This window comes from Candoia aspera, chromosome 1 (assembly GCF_035149785.1).
Source record: "Candoia aspera isolate rCanAsp1 chromosome 1, rCanAsp1.hap2, whole genome shotgun sequence".
NCBI classification, from domain to species: domain Eukaryota; kingdom Metazoa; phylum Chordata; class Lepidosauria; order Squamata; family Boidae; genus Candoia; species Candoia aspera.
Genome location: NC_086153.1, coordinates 159,683,696 through 159,701,622, shown reverse-complemented (window position 1 = coordinate 159,701,622; position 17,927 = coordinate 159,683,696). Strand labels below are relative to the sequence as shown.

The 17,927-nt window shown below is 38.1% G+C and overlaps 1 protein-coding gene across 1 annotated transcript in view; it reads left to right on the top strand.

The window, feature by feature from the left end:
• Positions 1-84: 84 nt before the first annotated feature.
• The window catches only part of ACTR2 (actin related protein 2), a 34,003-nt gene continuing 16,160 nt past the window's right edge, over positions 85-17,927 (top strand). The window contains exons 1-3 of the mRNA XM_063316651.1: positions 85-253; positions 5,987-6,097; positions 12,195-12,410. Coding sequence (XP_063172721.1) covers positions 206-253; positions 5,987-6,097; positions 12,195-12,410 — 375 coding nt within the window. The 5' untranslated portion in view covers positions 85-205. The remainder of the gene's footprint in view (positions 254-5,986; positions 6,098-12,194; positions 12,411-17,927) is intronic.

Genomic DNA, 17,927 nt, shown 5'->3' with positions numbered 1-17,927 from the left:
GATTGGGCGGGCGGGCGACGGCGGGCCGCGGCGCGTCTGGGGCGAATGGCGGAGGCGGGTCATGGCCGGGCGTGGTCGGCGCCTGTTTCCTTTTGCTTCCCTTCCGGGCTGCGAGAGCTAGCAAAGGCCTGGTGGAGCTGCGGGCGGGGACGGGGCATCTGCTGTCATTCAGTTCAGTCATTCTCTCGGTCGGCGAGGAAGGAAGATGGACGCGCTCGGCAGGAAAGTAGTCGTCTGCGACAACGGCACCGGGGTGAGGAAAGGACGGATGGGCTTTTCGGGGATGGCCGGTTTTGGTAGAAGGTGGGTGGGTAGACCCTCGTGGGCCTGGCGGCAGTAGCTCACGGGTGTGCCCTCCTGGCCGGAGGGAGGTTGGGGTGCGCCTCGTGAGGCTTCCTCTCTAGAAAGCTGCAGCCCTTTTAGGGCGCTGGCAGGAAAACCCGCGTCCTTTCCATAGGAATGGCTTCTCAGCTGGGGAAGAAAGACGTGTGAACCCATTATTTCCCCTCAATGGGCTCCCGGCTTCTCATTCGCGTGCTGCCGCCCAGAAGATGCGGGGGCGCGTTTGGTTTTGCTCCTGTTCCTTCTGGCCAGCCAAGGGACGTGAAGGCTGGAGGATTCATTCGTTCTCCCTCCTTTTCTACTATTTTGTCGTCAGCCCCTGGAATCCCGGTTATTATTTTTATACATATTCAGCCCTTCCCCACAGTTAGCTCTGGCTATAACTTCGCCGTGGCGCCTTTCCTTCCTCATCTTCAACCCCGAACAGTTTCCTGTCTGTGAGGTATGGGTTAGTCTTTCTCGTTCATTCAAATGGTAGTGTTTTATGTGCACCGGAAGTCGCAATAGAGCCCTGCATTGCTAGAACTTGGCTTGGGGGAAAAAAAGTCTGTCTGTTGCATGACGGCTTCTTCGCCCCACCTCCAAATTTTGTAGTCAGATATTCAAACGAAGTTTCAGGAGTGTGGTTTTCGAGGCTTTTCATTTGAAACAATGAACAAAGGCAAGGAAAGTACCCAAAGTCCCTGTTAAAAGTATGCTCAAAAATAAAGGGGCTTTAAACATATATGCAGATGCTCCATAAATAAAGAAATGAAGTAGCATATTGAAGTTAATCCCCACTTCAGCACAAGAGTTGGGTTTTGTCAGTTAGATGCCCTGAGTTGGATTCATTCCCTGGACAAATCCTTGCCATCTTGATCTACCTTCAGCAATAACTTGTTGCTCTTTCAAGGACAGTCCTTTCATTTATTTCTTAGAACCTTTCCATTTTATCTCTTATCTTCCCCTTCTTTGCCAAGCAGAGTAGCTTTTTTCTGGTACATGTACTTGTGTCATATGTCCAGAATATGTGAATTTTTGCTACTGATAATCACAGTTTTTGTTTGATCCAGGATTGATTCTTTAATTCTAATTGCAATATATGTTGCTTTCTCTATTAGTCACCTTATGTTAGCTATCTGATCTTGTGTCCCTTTGCCTTTTCTGAAACCTTCCTGTTAGGCTGGCATTTTTAAAGGTTAGTTCCATCTTTTAGAATAATGAATATGCATATGATCTCTTGTAGATCAGCATAGTCTTTAAAAAAGCAGTTTCCATTTTTTTCCTATTGAATACATTTATTGCTGATACTATTGATTTGAGGAGATTGTAATTTCACTGAGATAAGCTGTGGCAGAGTGAATGAATAGTTTATAGTTTTGCTTTGCAGATGAGAAATAGGGATACTCAAAATTGATACAAATGTTTATGCCAAGCTAGATGCATTTTGTTTAATAAGTTTGTTTGAATAATAAATAGGTTGCAGTTGAAAAAAATTAATCAAACTTGACAGATTTGAATTAATATTTATTTAATGTTTCTCATTTTAAATGTTTTTAATGTTTGCATCAGTCAGGTTTGCTTAATATTGCAGCAACATACATACACGGTAATTGATTTGCAGTTGAAGTATAAAAAAGATTAAATGTCTTCTAATAGTCCAGTAATTATTGTATATTGTGTTAATTTTTCATTGTGCATATTTTACTGTTTAGAAAGTCTTTAAGAAATAGAATCTTTTTCAATGCAAATTGAAAATGTTCTTATGGGAATTTATTAATTTGGATTTAATTGATTGATTATGTTACATCAGGCTGGTGGTGAATCTTAGCAACCACATAGATAGACCTTCTCCCTCATTGGGTAAGGAAGGTTATGGAAAGCTTCCAGTTCAAAATTTTATCCATATTCATTTTAATTAAAATAATCATCTATGAATGACTAGTCTGAATGTAACTGTTGTGGGATACTAGCTAAAAGTGTACGTCCACAATGTATGTAATGAAGTACAATATTACTAACATTAGCAGAGAGATATTACTAGGTGTAATATCATCTCAGGACTAATAGTAATTCTGCAGACTTTGGATTTGGCTTTCTATCTAGAGAAATGTCAGTCTATAATTTCTCTCAGGAGAAACAATCCTGAATGATTACTCCAGGGCAGGGTTTTTCAGCCAGGGTTCACTAGGGGTTCCCTGGAAGATCATGATTTGTTAAAAAAAAAAATTCAAATTTGGGCAACTTCACATTAAAGAGGTAAGTTTCATTCTTTATTTTTAGTTTACAAACACTGTTAATGTATATATACAGGCCTACCCATGAAACAAATATAATAATTTTGCAACTTCTGGTCTATATTTGAGCCTGAATGTGCAGGAGTTCCCTGAGGTCTGAAAAATATCTCAAGGGTTCCTCCAGGGTCAAAGGGTTGAGAAAGGCTGCTCTAGGGTATATTCCTTAATAGCTATAGTGTTTAACACTGGCTATATTTTTTTAAACAGAGTAATTGCATCACCTTTACTACCTGATGATTTACCAAGAAAGGAGACACACTGTTAAAACCACATTGAATGTAAAAGAAAGTATAAACTTGATAGATTTTTCTGAAATGTTATAAAAGATTTGTGAAGAATTTTATTCTGTATTTCATTCTATTTAGGTTTTACCCTTTGTTTAAACAACAGTTTATTCTTGTGTCACCTGTCAGTGTGCTCTACCATATCACACTAAGCCCAGTTTTGTTTCTCACTATCTTTGAGTTTGGTTTTGTCTGATCATTGGCTGGATGCTGTAATCATCTGGGTAAAGGCCAGCATATTAAAGATAAAGATCAACAAGACACTCTGGATTAGGGGTTCCCAGATCCACTAATATGACAAGGGTGTGAGTGACTGTCTTCAGTGCATCCTGTTTCAGGTAAGGTCACAACTGACTTATCAGCCAAAGCTGAATAACGAACACCTAGCCATGGCCTCTACTTTCTCCTCTAGCAGGAGATGCAAGTCCAGGAGGACCTCCAGATTGGCAGCTTGCTGTATCTGGAGAAGCAAAACCCCATCAAGGGTCAAATATGGTATAGTCTTGGATGGTATAGTCCTGGAAGCAGTGGCTTCTGAATTAACAGCTACTCCATCTTACTTTGGTTTCTCCCTGTTCAGGCCCTGATCAGGTCAGGACATCTACTGCATTTTCCTTAAAGTGGATACAAAACTGATTGAATAATCATACTCCCAAAATAAATATTAGCCTTGTGTGATGTGCTGAGTGGCATACTGAAGGGCTCCCTTTTAGGCTCCATACTGCTCAATTTCATTATGAATTATTTGGATGAGAGGTGAAAAATAAATGTGCAGATGACACAAAGATGGAGGAGGATAGCAGACATCTTGGAGAACAGTATCAAAATTCAGGAGCAATTAACAAGCTGGACCAATGGACAGAAACCAGCAAGATGAGCTTTATTTTATTTCCTTAGGCTTATAGACTGTCAACCCTTTGAGATGGCCGAGGTTAGGATATAGACACCACAAGGACTATTGGAACTCTATTATTGTAGGGAATATTAACAGAATCATGAAATGTGGAGTTCTTGGTGCTCTTTGAGCTTGGTTGTTTGCTTGCAGACATTTCATTGCCCAACTAGATAACATCAGTGTGAGTCTTGAAATCTTGAATCTTGAAAGCCTCCCAGGGTTTCTTTCTGCCCCCTGTATGCCACATAGAATCAAGGAAGGGTTAGTTTGAATCTCTTTTTGTGCTCATGCCTTTCCCAAGGCTGTGATGTTATTTAATGTCTCTTTTATCTGCTAATGACTCTTGCATTTCTTCGCCAACGTTATTTCTGCCTTGTTCTGCATAGACTTTCAGTTGGGACAAATACAGAGTCCTACATTTGGGTAGGAAACAAAGGCATGAGTACAGGATGTGGGGGGAACTATACTAGGGAGTAGTACATGCAGAAAGGGACTGGGTATCTTGGTGGGTTACAAGATAACATGAGTCAGCAGTGGGATGCAGCTGCAAAAATAAATAAAATTCAGTCCTATGTTGCATCCGCAGAAGTCTATAGCCACTTGTTTAGCAGCTACCTTGTTTAGCGACTGTTTGCAAATATGACAGTAATAGTAATTTTTAAAAAAATCATTTTTCAACCAGTAGCACACTTATGACCAAATTTCTGCACCCTGACAACAACAACAACACACGGGAGTGAGAGTAACGGTGGTGTTGCTGCACAAGAGAACTTTATCTAAATGAGACGGCAGCCTCTCTCTCTCAGTCACATGGTTTGCTTAGTGACCATTTCGCTTCTGATTTAGGGAATGAATTGCAGTTGCTAAACAAGGAGAGAGTGTAGTGTCAAGATCAAGTCATCATTCCTTTCTGTTCTCCATTGGTCAGACGATACATAGAATATTATATCCAGTTCTGGGCACAACACATTAGAAAAGATACTGACAAATGAGTGTGTCCAGAGAAGAGTAATCAAGGTGAAAAGTAGCAAGGAAGGAAAAATTTATGAAGAACTTACAAAGGGTGTTAGGTGTGTTAGGTATGTGTGTTAGGTATGGTTAGGATGGAAAAGAGAAAACTGCAGGGAAACATGTTAGCTGTCTTCCAGTATCTGAAGGAGTGTTATGTAGAAGACAGGCAGAATTGTTTAGAGTTTTCAAGAATGAAAGCCTGGACAAGAAACAATGGATTTATATTACAAGGGACTAGATTTTTGTTGGCCATCAAGACTTTCCTAACAGTAAGAGCTGTTTAACAGTGGAACAGCATGCTTTGGAAGATGGTGGATTCTCTCTTTCTCTGGAAGTGTTTAAACAGAGGCTAGATGGCCATCAGTGAGGGCTGCTGCAGTAGTGGATTCCTGCACTGCACAGTAAGTTGAACTTGGTGATTTCCATGATCTCTTCCAGCCATTATATTTTTCTATGAAATGCATGCCCTTTATGAGGCTTACTCTTATTATGCATCAGCAGGTAAGGAATATGGGAACCTTGCTCAGCGGGCCTCTCAGTGTGTGCAGTGCTGTAAATCAGATTCAGCTTTTGAACTTTCGACATGATTTTCTACATCTGTATCTAGGAGTGTTACTTGCATAAACTATCTGATAGTTAATCTGCATAAATTTTGCAAATTAAGGAGGCCTGTCTTTAAGCCTCTTTGTATATCTACATTTTTTAGTGATAGCCAAGGTTTGCAGATTTGTGCTCTTATCTGCATACCAACAGTGTGATGCCCCACTAGATTCTGATTTCTAAATATTGGAAAGCTTTGCAGTTTTAGTGTGGTCACTAGCCAGTGGCTAGAATAATAGAAATTTGCTGATCTTTCCATGAACATATATGGTCTGTTATTGGCATAAATGTAAAATCTAGAGAAATTTAAATATAGTTTAGTTTAGATAATGGCTTGGGTGTACTTGACCATGCGTAGCCTGTAGGGAGAGAGTGTGTGTGTATATACGTTCATAATGTCAGCTATTTCCTGTGAAACGAAACAATATGAGTGCAGAAGAAGTTGTTTTCAAACGTTATAAAATGATACATCCAGTGGTCTTTATTTAAGCCTTTGATAAAAATTATAGAATAACACTAAGAAACTATTAGAAACATGTATGTCAGCAAACTAACCTGAAGGGTTTTCTCCTTTATAGTTTGTGAAATGTGGATATGCAGGATCCAATTTTCCAGAACATATCTTCCCTGCATTGGTTGGAAGACCGATTATTCGTTCAACTGCCAAAGTGGGAAACATTGAAATCAAGGTAATACTTAAGAAACCTGATTCTTTGCATGGTAATTTGGGGTATTTCTCCCTTTCTCAGAGTAATTGCTTCTGAGACATTGTGTGATGATCAAGTAGCTCATCAAAGTTACTAGTCTGCAAGAAGTGCTAGCATATTGGTAGAAGAAATACAGGATGTGGCATTTTTGGCGGGGTGTATTGGAGGAGAGGCTGCTTTCCTCTAGCAACTTGTTATTTCACTTGAGTGAAAAAGACAAAAAAGTCCTGTGGTGTTGTTTGTTTGTGTGCCCACATGGAATCTTTCACCAATACTAGCTTCCTCACTTTTCTTCACAAGATATATTCTGAGCTCCACTGCAACCTGTTCCCCTCTGAATGAAGTCCATGGAATATATTCTGCTTTGAAAACTAGAGAGACATCTAATGTGGCAAAAGCAACAACTCCCATTCCTCTCTGAGTAAATAAGAACAAGAGAAGTTGGTCATAACTGAAATGGGCTGTGAGCCTAAATAAATAAGTACAATTTAGGTTCTATAACCTCTTCTGTTTTGTTCTGTGAGAGAGAGGTCTGTGAGAGAGTATCTCACCCTCCAATTATTAGCCTTGACCTACAGGGACAAGAGATTAGCTGAATTGTACCATAGATTGAAGCAACACACAACAGATGGTTTATTTTCTTCTCCAAGTTTCTCTTGACCTGTGTGCTCTGTACCTGTCTCCATATTGTGAAGGCTCTGATCTTTCTGGGCTAAAACTGTTCTTTTTGCTTCTCAGTGAACACCAGGAGAAACTTTGGTATGTTATCTTTGTTCCATGTTCTGACCTTCCACAAAGCAGAAATCATTTATTCTGTGGTAGGCAATATGTTCCTCTTCAAGCAGGGCTTCCTGATGGCTGCCTCATTTGAATTGGATGCACTCACCCCAAAGTCATTCCCTAAAATTAAAAAAAAATGGTTTTATTTTACTACCAAGATGTACGTGTGAGGGGAGTACCTTGAAGTCTTCCCAGCAAGCACCGTGAAGATGGTGTACTCAGGATTGCAAAAGTGGGACTGTTAAGGTATTGTGGGGAACTATGAGCAAGACAAAAGTACAGTTGGAGGGAAGAGGAGGTAGCTGTTTGTTTAAAGAGAGGCTACGATGAAACTTATTGCTGCATCTGGATAGAGGTCCTGATTGAATCTGCAGTGCTTGGTTTAAAGTGTGCCTTTCAGCTAGTGCATAGGTCCCTGATGGAGTCAGATAGCTCCGACAATAGGGCATTTGAGTGCATAAGCAGGGTCATATCTGGAATTCCTCTTGCATTCTAATAACAGCATATTAAGCCCATTCTGAGCAGTTGGGGATGGTACCTTAAAATTTGCTATTTAATTAATTAGGCTGGTTTCTGGCCGTTTTATACTCTTAACAGTGTAGCCATTGCAATCCTTTGTTTTTAGTAGAATAAAAAATAGAAGTCTTTTTGTCATAAATAATTTGTCCCATTCTCTTGCTATCTAGGACCTTGTGTAGTCTTCCTGTCTGGTATGCTATTTTGTGTCTAGATGTGTGTTCATTCTCCTTTTTCGGCTACCTTTCAGCTTCTTAGAGACAGTGTAATGGACAGTTCTCTTTTCTACTCATCCCTCAAATAGGCAAGTGGGTTTGGAAATAAAAAACACAACAAACATAGAGGAGCAAGGATGTTCCATGCTTTGACTACCTTACAAACTGCAAGAGCCATTAATTAATGTTTTTTAAAAGAAGTCTTACCACTTTCTAACAATTATGTGTGGTAGTTCTGAGAGTGCAGCATTACATTAGGAGTGACAGATAGAGGCTTCATACAAGCCTTTTCCAAAGTTAGATGATGAAAATAGTTGAGCAAAAGATTGTCAGCAAAGGAATTGTGGCAACACAGTTCAACTAGATTTTCCTATATTATTGTTTAGGATTAAATAAATACATTATTGTGCTTAATAAATTTGTTCTTAAAACTTTGGAGGTCCTAAGGCAGATAATGATTAAAAACACATGTTTATAAGGCTGTTAAAAATTACAAATATTGCAGACATTAAAATCTCATTTATCTCACTTTAATTAAGCACTCACTCCTGAAAGCTATCTAAGTAAATTTTATAGCACTTGTAGGTGCTCAAGTTTGTATGTTAGTGGAACTTCAGGTTAATTAAGCACTTCACTTATTAGCAGTCTCAGCATGTTTATGTGTGCTGTTCTTAGTTAGTAAATTATGTTGTCAATAGAATGTCTTTCGGGATTAGACATCAAAACTAAGGTTTTTGTAATTTTATATCAGGAAGACTGTAGGAGTCTTAAGTGATTTTTAAGAGCAGATGAGGCAAAATTGTTAAGGTATGATTCTGACTGAAAAATGGAAGAAGAAAACAATGGAAAAAAGTCTGCCAATATTGTCTGCCTTTGCTTGCTATCTTTGGGATCAGTTAAATATTTTAATTTTACAGGGTCAGTCCTGTACAACCTGCCCAGTTTTCTTGGCAGCAATTGGTTTTGAGCCCAAAGACTCTATAAAGAGAAAAGTTTATTACTGCCTAAAGCCTGTGCACAAGTTAGTAAATATAAACAAGGATACTGTTTTGAATCATTGTATGTCATTCATTCTTAACTAAATATACTAAATCTGTTTAAACGTATTCTAAGGAATGGATATTCTAGACTTACTTTTATATTACACTTATTTTCTTTGTTGAAAATAGAAATAAATTTTCCTCAGGTCAAATGAACATATAAGCTATAAGACATATGCCAGAAAAAAGATTAAAACGTATGTTTTTACATATAATTTGTTGCAATAGCTTTTTAAACTTTGGTATTCTTGGAGGCTAGAAGCTATTTGAAAAACTGAAATGAAATAGAGCAATGATATGATAGGAGAAGGATAGGAGTTCATGTACTAATATGGGTTATGAGTATGTTAGCATATTCAGAAACCACTGGTGTTACCGCTAATATAAGTGTAAATTGGGGCACATTTTTTACCAAGTCAGGGTATAATCTGTTTTTAGAGCAATGTGACATTTTATTCATGAAGCCTGTAACTATGGTGATATTATCCTTGTCATATTTTTTGAATATCAGGTTTTTACAATATATAAAAAACATTAAAATAGAAAAATTTCAAGGGAGTTACCAAGGCTGTTGAAAGGCATCCCAGATAAGAGATCTCAACCCTTTTAAAGAAATTATGCCTTTTCTGTATTCCTAAACATTTGCAAGCTATTTAGTAAATCTGGCTTATTCTAAACTAGAAGAAACCACTTTTACTAAAGTAGAGCTCTATATTACCTATATTCTGGGCTTCTTTCTGGCAGAAATGGTGGTTTTTTTCTTAAAATGTTAAAATATAGAAATCAGTCTTAATATATTCAAAGTATACAGTTTTCTTCAATGATATGAGGCAGGATTCTTAGATTGGAGGATAAATAGCAGCTGAAAATGCTAGTTTCTTACTTGGTTGTCTGTCAAAATATGTTCACATCTAGAATCTTATGCAGAGCAGTCAAGATATTGAATATGCTAAATTTATTGTCAGTCCCTGGGGGAAGAATATAAATAGATTTACTTGGTTAAGGTTGAATTCCACTGAGATTAGTATGGGAAGGCTCATTCTTAGCAAATTTGCTGATACAAGAGGATATCTGCAGCCACTGTGTGCATGGAAATAACTTTTTCTTGGAGCTATTTTTGTGTTTTGTTTGATTTGGGTTTTTTTTAACAGTGCCCTTCCTGTCACTTACCCTGAAGTATGCTATATTCAAAGCATTTCCACCTAGCTCTGCATCTGTTTTTCTGCTTTATTTCTGTTATGTATACTTGAAATAATTTGGATAAAGGTTTCACCAGGGCCTCTTCTGATTCTCTTGCTTCTGCCTTTTCTTCATCTTTCTTGACCTGTTGAAGTAGAATAACAAAAAGATGGTAAGTGAGGCGCCCCTGTGCTATCATCCACTCTTTTGCTTCATGGGACTTGTAGCCTTTCTCTCTTTCTCTCTCTCTTTGTGTGCTTTTTTCCCCTTGTCCTGTCTACTTTTATGTTTTGAATACATTCCTGTTTTAATATTTCTTCATCATTTTGATTTGGTAGCTAGTACATCAAATTCTTGTAGATATTTGTAGTTAACTGCAGATGCAAGGCATCTACAGGTCTGTATGTGTTTAGTACCTATGCTAGAAACCACTTATTGAACTCAACAAAAATGAAACATACAGAAAATGCCCCTATTACTTATTGAATGGGCAAGACCTATTCTGTGGGATCATTAGAACAAGTAGGGTAGTTCACACATACAAACTGGCCTTTCTTGTTTCTTCATAAAGTCTTCTATTGCAATCTTCATGCCTAGATCATATCAGGGTTTCACATTAGTGAAATAGGCATATCTATTCATAAATGAATTTATTAGTGCAATGTCAATGACAGAGCAGTTCCTTAAAACCTAGCTACCAAAATTACAGTAACATACATCTATGTAAAAACAAAAGAAAATGTGCATATACTTTTCTGTAAAGGCCTATTTCCAAAGATGACCAGAAATTCTTATAACAGGTTGGGAAAAGCAGTTGGCTTATGTGTGTGAACCTACCCTAAGTGTGTTCTATATTGTTATGTTCCCACATGGGTGATTCTTACTTACACCTTTTAAAATTGAATGCATAATTCAGTAAAGTTTTATTCATGCTTCTGAAATTCAGTTTTAAGCAAATCATGTCTGAAGCATGCACTAAAAGCTTGTGTTAAGTGAACGAGTGTTGTATATGGTGAAACATTAATATTTTAAAGCAGTGTTATATAGAACTAGTGCAGTAATGATGAACATTTTTGAGTCCAGTCTGGATTATTTTTGGAACATAAGCAATTTTGCTTGGATTTAACAGGATGTTTAGTTACAACTAAAATGAAGCTTAAATCTATTATAGTGTGGTCTTGAATTAAAAAGGGCTGTATTCACATTTTTACAATAAACTATTACAGTCCTATTATAAAGAGTTCATTTGGCTTGAACAGCCCTAAGTAAACTACATTGCTAAAAGCTGATAGACAATTTTGTATATCATCAGTCTTTAGGATTACCACAATGACTCAGACATTGTGCTGTTTAGTCACTGAAGGTTAGTTCTTTATTTTTTGTTAGAAGATATTCAGTAAATAGCAAGCAATCCTGTTTGCAGCTCCATTTATGGAGAATATTAACTTCAAAGCCTGAAGCCAAATTTAACATTGTACCTTTTTAAATATGTTTCTTTTTAATATCATATTAATAAGGATAATGATGGGATGGGAGATAGACTTAAAAATAATCTTGTATTCCTGTACTGTAAAAAAAAAAAGCCAATGGGGCTTCATCATTATTTTACAGAACAAAGTATTTTGCATAATTTTTATGATAATGACAGGACTCCTGAATCATTTGAAAGTGTTTAAACTAAGGCTTAGGAGTGAAGTTCATATTTTTGTGCAGGAGAACAGTAACCCAAGCTTAGAATAAATGGCTCTCAGAAGTCAATTTGTTGCTGTAGTCTAATATAAAACATCCATTTTTTTCCTAATCAGTGTGAAATTTGCAGTCCCTTATTTGCTTTTGCTACTTGTTCTCTATGCTTATGCAGCACTCGTTATTCCCATTTAGTAATGTGCACAGAAACATGAAACATGCATGGAAAATTTATTCTGCTAAATTCACCTATTCTTCTTGTGTAGAATTTCAAGATCTTATGTATATATTTATGATAAAGTAATGTTGAAGGCAGGAAATCTAGGATCCCTAATATCCCTGAGGCTTCATTGGTAGTTGGTATATAATGTTAACATTATGTAAAATCAGTCTCAGGTGACATAAACTTATCTGCATGAAAATGAACCAAATCCATGAAATGCACATAACTATTTAACGAGTGGTAGTTGTATTTTTTCCACTATTGATGCCTTTCCATGCTTTTCAGTTGAGTATATAAATCAATTTCTCCCCCTCAAATATTGTATCATAAAGGATAACTAGAAAAGCCATTTCTTTTTTATGGGTTCTTTTAAAAAAAAAAAAAATCAATAGAAGTTTCTGGAAAATAACAATTTATTAATATCCATTTGCGACTTGTAGGATCTTATGGTTGGTGATGAAGCAAGTGAGCTAAGATCAATGCTGGAAGTTAATTACCCCATGGAGAATGGCATTGTCCGAAACTGGGATGATATGAAACATCTTTGGGACTATACTTTTGGACCAGAAAAACTCAACATTGATACAAAAAACTGTAAAATACTTCTGACAGAACCTCCTATGAATCCAACAAAGAACAGAGAAAAGATTGTGGAGGTAGGTGCCTTTTTTTTTTAATGTCATGCTATCCAACCTAGAATCAGTTTTTCCTAATGGAAAGTAGCACTTCTCAGCTTCCTCATTGTTCTTTAGGATAACTTTTATTTAGTTTTGATGAATAACAACCAAGTTGACGTTTCATCCGATTAGATCTGTATTCGGAAACTACTGAAAACAAGCAGTAGAAATAAGGTTCCATAGAATGCTTTTTCAGTGAAGTTATGCATACTTTTTTCTAAAATAAAACCCATCTTACATACTTGCAAATATTTTAATTCTGTTAAAACATGTAAATGGACGTTCTGATAAACAGAGACATGATCCAATTCATAGTGTTAGTGCTTTGAAATCCTGAGTACTTATTATACTGCTTTGTTTACACAGTAAACAATTAAATTGAGAAAGGGGGAAGAACCAAGTAAGGTTTGACATAGAGATTACGTGATAAACCTCCCTCTTAAAAAGAGAACTTGAAAGAAAAGTACATCAAATTTAGTAGGTTTACTTCCATATAAATTAGAACAATACTCTGTGATCAGATGTTCCACTCAAAAACTGGAAGTTGAACATTCTTCTGGCTCATTTGAGAATTGGGCTTGAGATTCTTACTCACTAATTCTTACTTAAAGGAGAAGATCCTAACAGCAAATGAAATGTCCCCTCACTGCTAAGTTTGTATTATACAGGTGAAATGTGATCATATTTATTAATGCAGTGAATGTAGAAAAACAACTGGTTGGAAGTCTAGCTTATGGCAGTGTGTGTGTGTGTGTGTTGGCGATTACTCGTAGCTGAGTAAGATTGTCTTCCAGGATTAAAATTTTAACGGTGGATCTGTAAGTGGCTGTAAAGGCCAATTCTGGATCCGCACAACCTCCCACAGTGAGGGCATAAGTTTCCAGGTGGAAGACAGTCACGATGAGGATTTGCTTGACATGCCTTCCTCTTAGCTCGCTTCTCCCTTTCGCCCTGTACTTGTGCTTCTTCAAAGTCCGTAGCGCCTTTAATAAGGGCTGACCTCCAATTAAACGCTCATGAGTTAGGACTTCCCAGTTCTCAGCGCTAATCTTAAACTTTTTAAAAGTAGCTTTGTGGATGTCTTTGAATCTCTTTTGCTGTCCACCAATATTCTGTTTTCCGTTCTTAAGTTGGGAGTAAAGTAGTTGCTTTGGAAGATGATGATCAGGCATTTGAACAACATGGCTGGTCCAGCGAAGTTGATGTTGGATGATCATTGTTTCAATGCAGGTGGTCTTCGCTTCTTCCAATACACTAACATTAGTCTGCCTGTCTTCCCAAGTAATTTGCAGAGTTTTTCAGCGGCAGCGTTGATGGAATCTTTGGAGAAGTTGGAGGTGGCGTTTGTAGAAAGTCCATATTTCACAGGCTTACAATAGGGTCGGTAGTACAATGGCTTTGTAAACAAGCACTTTGGTCTCCCTGCAAATGTCCCAATCCTCGAACACTCTGTGCCTCATTCGGGAGAAAGCTACACTCGCAGAGCTCAGACGATGCTGAATTTCGGCATCGATATTGGCTTTTATAGATAGATGGCTGCCAAGGTAAGGAAAGTGGTCAGCATTTTCCAGTGACACACCTTCAAGCTGAATTGATGGCACTGCAGAGGGATTAGTTTGAACTTGCTGGTAAAATGCTTCGGTTTTTTTAATGTTAAGCGAGAGGCCAAGCTTATCATACACTTCTGCAGAGATGTTTAGGATAGTTTGTGTCCTAACAGCCAGGAGCCACGCTGAGACAAGGAGTAGGTCTCTAGTGTTTTATTACTGCTACATAAACAGGAAATCCTAACAAACTGAAGAAGCGTGGGAAAAACCCAGACATATAAACCCCAAAGGCTAAGGCGGGCCCGATCTGTGTCTCTTTGAATGGCCACCTAATTCCTCAGTACTACGCATGCGCTTTACAGCCTGGATGGGAGCCCCCTGCTCACCATCAGTTCTCATGACAGTTTGAAGATCTTCCTCTGAGTGTGTGCAGACTACGTTATCGTCAGCATATTGGAGTTCTATAACAGAGGTTGTAGTTACCTTATTTTTTGCCTTCAGCCTATTAAGATTAAAAAGCTTTCCATCTGTTCAGTATATAATTTCTACACTGGTAGGAAGTTTCCCTTCAACAAGGTGTAGAATCATAGCGATGAAGATAGCGAATAAAGTTGGAGCAATAACACATCCCTGTTTAACGTCAGATCCCACTTTAAATGGATCGCTTTGAGAGCCATCATTATTCAGGATTGTTGCCATCATGTCGTCATGGAGTAGCCATAAGATTTTCACAAATTTATCAGGACATCCGATTTTCAGAAGGATGATCCAAAGAGCAGTATGATTTATAGTATCAAAAGCCTTAGTCAGATCGATAAACACCACGTACAGAGGGCAGTTTTGCTCCTGGCACTTTTCTTGGAGCTGTCACGCAGTGAAAATCATATCCACTGTCCCCCTGGAAGGGCGGAAGCCATTTTGAGTTTCTGGGAGGATGTCTTCTGATATAGATAGGAGATGCTTTGCAAGAATCCTTGTGAGGATTTTACCTGCCATAGCTAGAAGGGAGATGCCTTGATAGTTTCCACAGTCTGTCCTATCACCCTTTTCAAAAAGAGTTATAATTATGGCATCCCTAAAATCTGCTGGAATCTCCCCTCTCATCCAGATTTTATTGATGAGCTTGTGAAGTTGTTGTGCAAGTTCAACCCTGCCTTCTTTAAAAACCTGAGCAGGAATTCCATCAGGTCCGCCAGCTTTGCTATTTTTCATTTGATTAGTGGCTTTACGAACTTCCTCCAAACTAGGGGGTACTGCAAGCTCATCTCTTATTTGTTTTTGTGGGATTTGCAAGAAGACTTCATCAGCCACAGTAGAGTGACGATTTAGGAGATTGCAGTAATGCTCTTTCCAGCGCAGTGCAACAGATTCTTTGTCCGTTAGAAGTTTGACACCATCTGTTGAACATAAGGGATTTGTACCATGATTTGTTGGTCCATAGTTGGCCTTTGTGGCATTAAAAAAACCCCATGCCTCTGGAAATTGTTGGATTTCTTGGGCTTTTTTTAATCCACCATGTGTTCGTAAGTTCTCTAGTTCTTCTTTGGACCTCTGCCTTTGCACTGGTGTAGATTTTTTTCTTAACCGCTTTATAGTAAATAAGCATATTTACTTATGTTATTCTATGTATGTATCTTCAGGATCACATCACAATACTTAATGTGTTTAAGAGCAAGATACTTTTGGCTTCAGAAATAAATGGCATATGATGATATAGTATGGGTAGTTTTAATTAATCAAATATTAAATTTGCAGTAAGCTTGGTTATCTTTATTGATTCTGGTTTCCATACACTTGTTGTAGACTAAGAGATATGTTGGAAGACAATACAGTTTGACTTTGATTTTAGAGAGTGTCAGAAAATAGTCATGCTTGGGATTTATCATCTCCAGGAGAAAGAACTATACATTGACTATAGTTCCTGAATTTGGAGCTCCTAGGCAAATGAATTTTAGTGATAAGGTTGACGAGAGGAGTATTTCTGAAAGTACTTAGAGCTTTATAGCCAGAACAAATAAAATTATTTTGATAAAATTATTTCATGAGCAGAACAGGAGGAAGTTTTTAACTTCCTCCTCCTGAAATTACTACCCTGTACCCTTTCCAGAGGGTTGGATGATGGTCAAGAGCAGATTTCAAGCTCAAATGCACAAGTTGTTGCATTGGGGGAGGAGAAAGTCCCATTTGGTGATTATACTTTTACTTGTTTGATCTTGGATTTTGAGCAATACACTATGCTGCTTAAATGAAATGAGGAATTTGGAATAGGTGCTTAGGCATTGAGTAACATTTTGACACATGCACTCTTGTATCAGTATGTGGGCTACTACATTTTGTGCTAGCTGAAACTTTTGAACAGTCTGGGAATGCATCCCTTTTATTAGTGGGTCAAGAAACACAAACAATGGTTGCTGAATCTGGTCCAATTTATCCTTGCCTGATGATATCAAAGGAAACTGGTGCTTCAGTCTGAAGATATAGGAGTGTCTCAGCTCAGTAGAATTGTATAATCTGGGGTGATGGAATGCCACCTATGGTATCCTGTTTCCACAAATCGTTAGGTATACAAGCAAGCTACACAGTGAGGAGTTTAAGGGTGCTGGATAATGCAAGGTGGATAGACAGCTACGCTTGAACTTAGCCAAAAGGCCAAAAAGTGATGACCAATTTTATGACCTCTCAATACAAATGCAAAAAGCTACTTACAAATTCATCAGCCATAAGGGCAGTAAGTATCCTGGCAGGAGTTTAATTATTTATAATAAAGATTATTACCCTTCTCCTCTGTGATACACAGCTCTGTGTCTATAAGGAATTAATTGGAATTAATTCAGCCCAAATTTCTGAGATCCATGTTGCATGCCGCCCCCCCACCCTCTATGGTTAGAGCTTGGTTGTGCCTCACTAGAGTCCCAAATGAGACTGTTGGTTGAAATACTGGTTGAAACGAGTGTTTGAGGGTAAGTTGCTAGCCCAGATCATCCTGGCTGATAAATCGACCTACTCTTGGAAGAAACAAATACCTGCTGATTTGGCTCATGGTGGAATTTGTTCATTCGTTTCAAGGATTTATATGGCTGCCCAACTCAACCAATGTGACTCCAGCTTCTTTAATTATTTCCATTACAACAAAAATGATCAATAAATGAGAAAAAAATCATTGTAAAAAATCCAGATTTGCAAAATAGCAAACTGAACAGAATAGATGAAAACAACTAACAGGATTCCACTCAGCTAGGCCCAAATGCTTGGGGAAATGCCAGTTCTTGACCACCTTTCTAAAGGCCAACAGAGTTAGGGTCCATTGTATGTTGTGGGGAAGGTCATTCCAGAGAACAGGCAGCCATTGAAAAGGCACGCTTCTTAGGTCCTATGAGATGGCAATACTTAAATGAGGGAATCTGAAGCCTGCCCCCTCTATGGGAATGCATGGGGTTATATGGTCTTATGCCACATAAGGGTTAAAAGGTGATAACCAGAATCTTGAACTGCATCCAGAAGCCTATTGGATGCCCAGCTCGTGGAGTAACAATGTCACATGGGTGTAATGGGTTGTGTCCATAACTACCCATACCACTGCATTTGGGACCAACTGAAGTGTCTGGATTGTTTACAAGGGCAGCTCCAAGAAGAGCACATTGCAGTGATCCAGTTGGAAGGCAAGGCATAAGAGACCATGAGCAAGGCCCCCCAGCCTGGGAATATCAACCCCCACATTATTCCTCTGAGTTTAGAAAAAGCCACAGCCAAGGTTAAACCAATCTTATTTCAATTTAGAAAACTAAGACTAAAGCATCATTTCAGTGCTGAATGTCCTATGCTATCGGTACTCCCTATATCATCTCTAAGTATCCTTATCATTAAAAAATGTAGATCCAGCCTTGGGAAGAAGAAACAGAACAATGTACTGTTAAAGAAGGAGAAAAGGCTGCTTAGTGTTGAAAAAATT